General features: G+C 47.3%; 1 protein-coding gene across 1 annotated transcript in view; it reads right to left on the bottom strand.

Annotated features, from left to right (window-relative positions):
* Positions 1-881, bottom strand: part of pitpnm2 (phosphatidylinositol transfer protein, membrane-associated 2) — a 45239-nt gene that overhangs the window by 16251 nt on the left and 28107 nt on the right. The window contains exons 5-6 of the mRNA XM_087172158.1: positions 624-658; positions 117-350 (exon numbers count right to left, since the gene is read on the bottom strand). Coding sequence (XP_087028284.1) covers positions 117-350; positions 624-658 — 269 coding nt within the window. The remainder of the gene's footprint in view (positions 1-116; positions 351-623; positions 659-881) is intronic.

The following is an 881-nucleotide window of genomic DNA, read 5'->3' as shown; positions in this document are numbered from 1 at the left end:
TCAGGGAACCAGACTCTTCTCTGCGCTCCTGCCTCTCGCACACTTTATTTTATTTATTTATTTATTTATTTATTTATCTGCTTTACCTGCGCCCCAGGAAAACCAGTCATACCTACCCACGTCGTGTATGAAGCGCTCGATCTTGGACTGCATGCCCCAGTATCTGAACTCCACCTTGCAGAGCTTGTAGGCGCACATGACGGGGTTCTGACCCGGGTCCTGGTTGATCTCCTCGATCCAGTCCTCCGACAGCGGACCCCGTTTGGTCTTGACGGACTGATACAGCTTCGGGTCTTCTTCCACCAGGTACTCGTGAGGAGCGATGTAGTCCTTCACGATGTCTATGGGGTCTGAACACACACACACACACACACACACACACACACACACACACACACACACACAAATGCATAAAATAAAATAAAAGCAGATCTGAGCAGTAGGTATGAGCAGGACAGATGTCACCTGCCTCCAGAGCACAGTGTGTGTGTGAGAGTGTGTGTGTGTCTCTGCGAGTGTTTTATGTAATCACTCCCTGCAGGGAACGTGTCTGGAGCAGGCTGCATATTTTTTCCTGCACCCCAGTGAATTTTAGTATTCAGAGGCTCAACACCAGCTCTTACACTCCACAGTCTGTTTCACACCGTCTGTGTTTTCACTGCAAATATCACTGTGGACATTTGAGGTCTGCTCCTGCTCATGAAGAGATGACGGGATCCATAACGCACAGTTTAAAGTCTGAAAGTGTTCTCGATGGTAGTGGCACAGACAGTGTTATCATCTTTTGGTTATGAAACATCCCCAGGTGAACGTGCACAAAACTAGAAGAAGAAACTTAAAGAAGTACAACCAGATTGTTCCAGTGTCCTCTTAACGTTTTC

This window comes from Seriola lalandi, unplaced genomic scaffold (genome assembly GCF_002814215.2).
Source record: "Seriola lalandi dorsalis isolate HSWRI2012SDOR001 ecotype SW California unplaced genomic scaffold, Sedor1 jcf7180002052111, whole genome shotgun sequence".
NCBI classification, from domain to species: Eukaryota; Metazoa; Chordata; class Actinopteri; order Carangiformes; family Carangidae; genus Seriola; species Seriola lalandi.
This window is presented reverse-complemented; position numbering and strand designations above follow the sequence as displayed.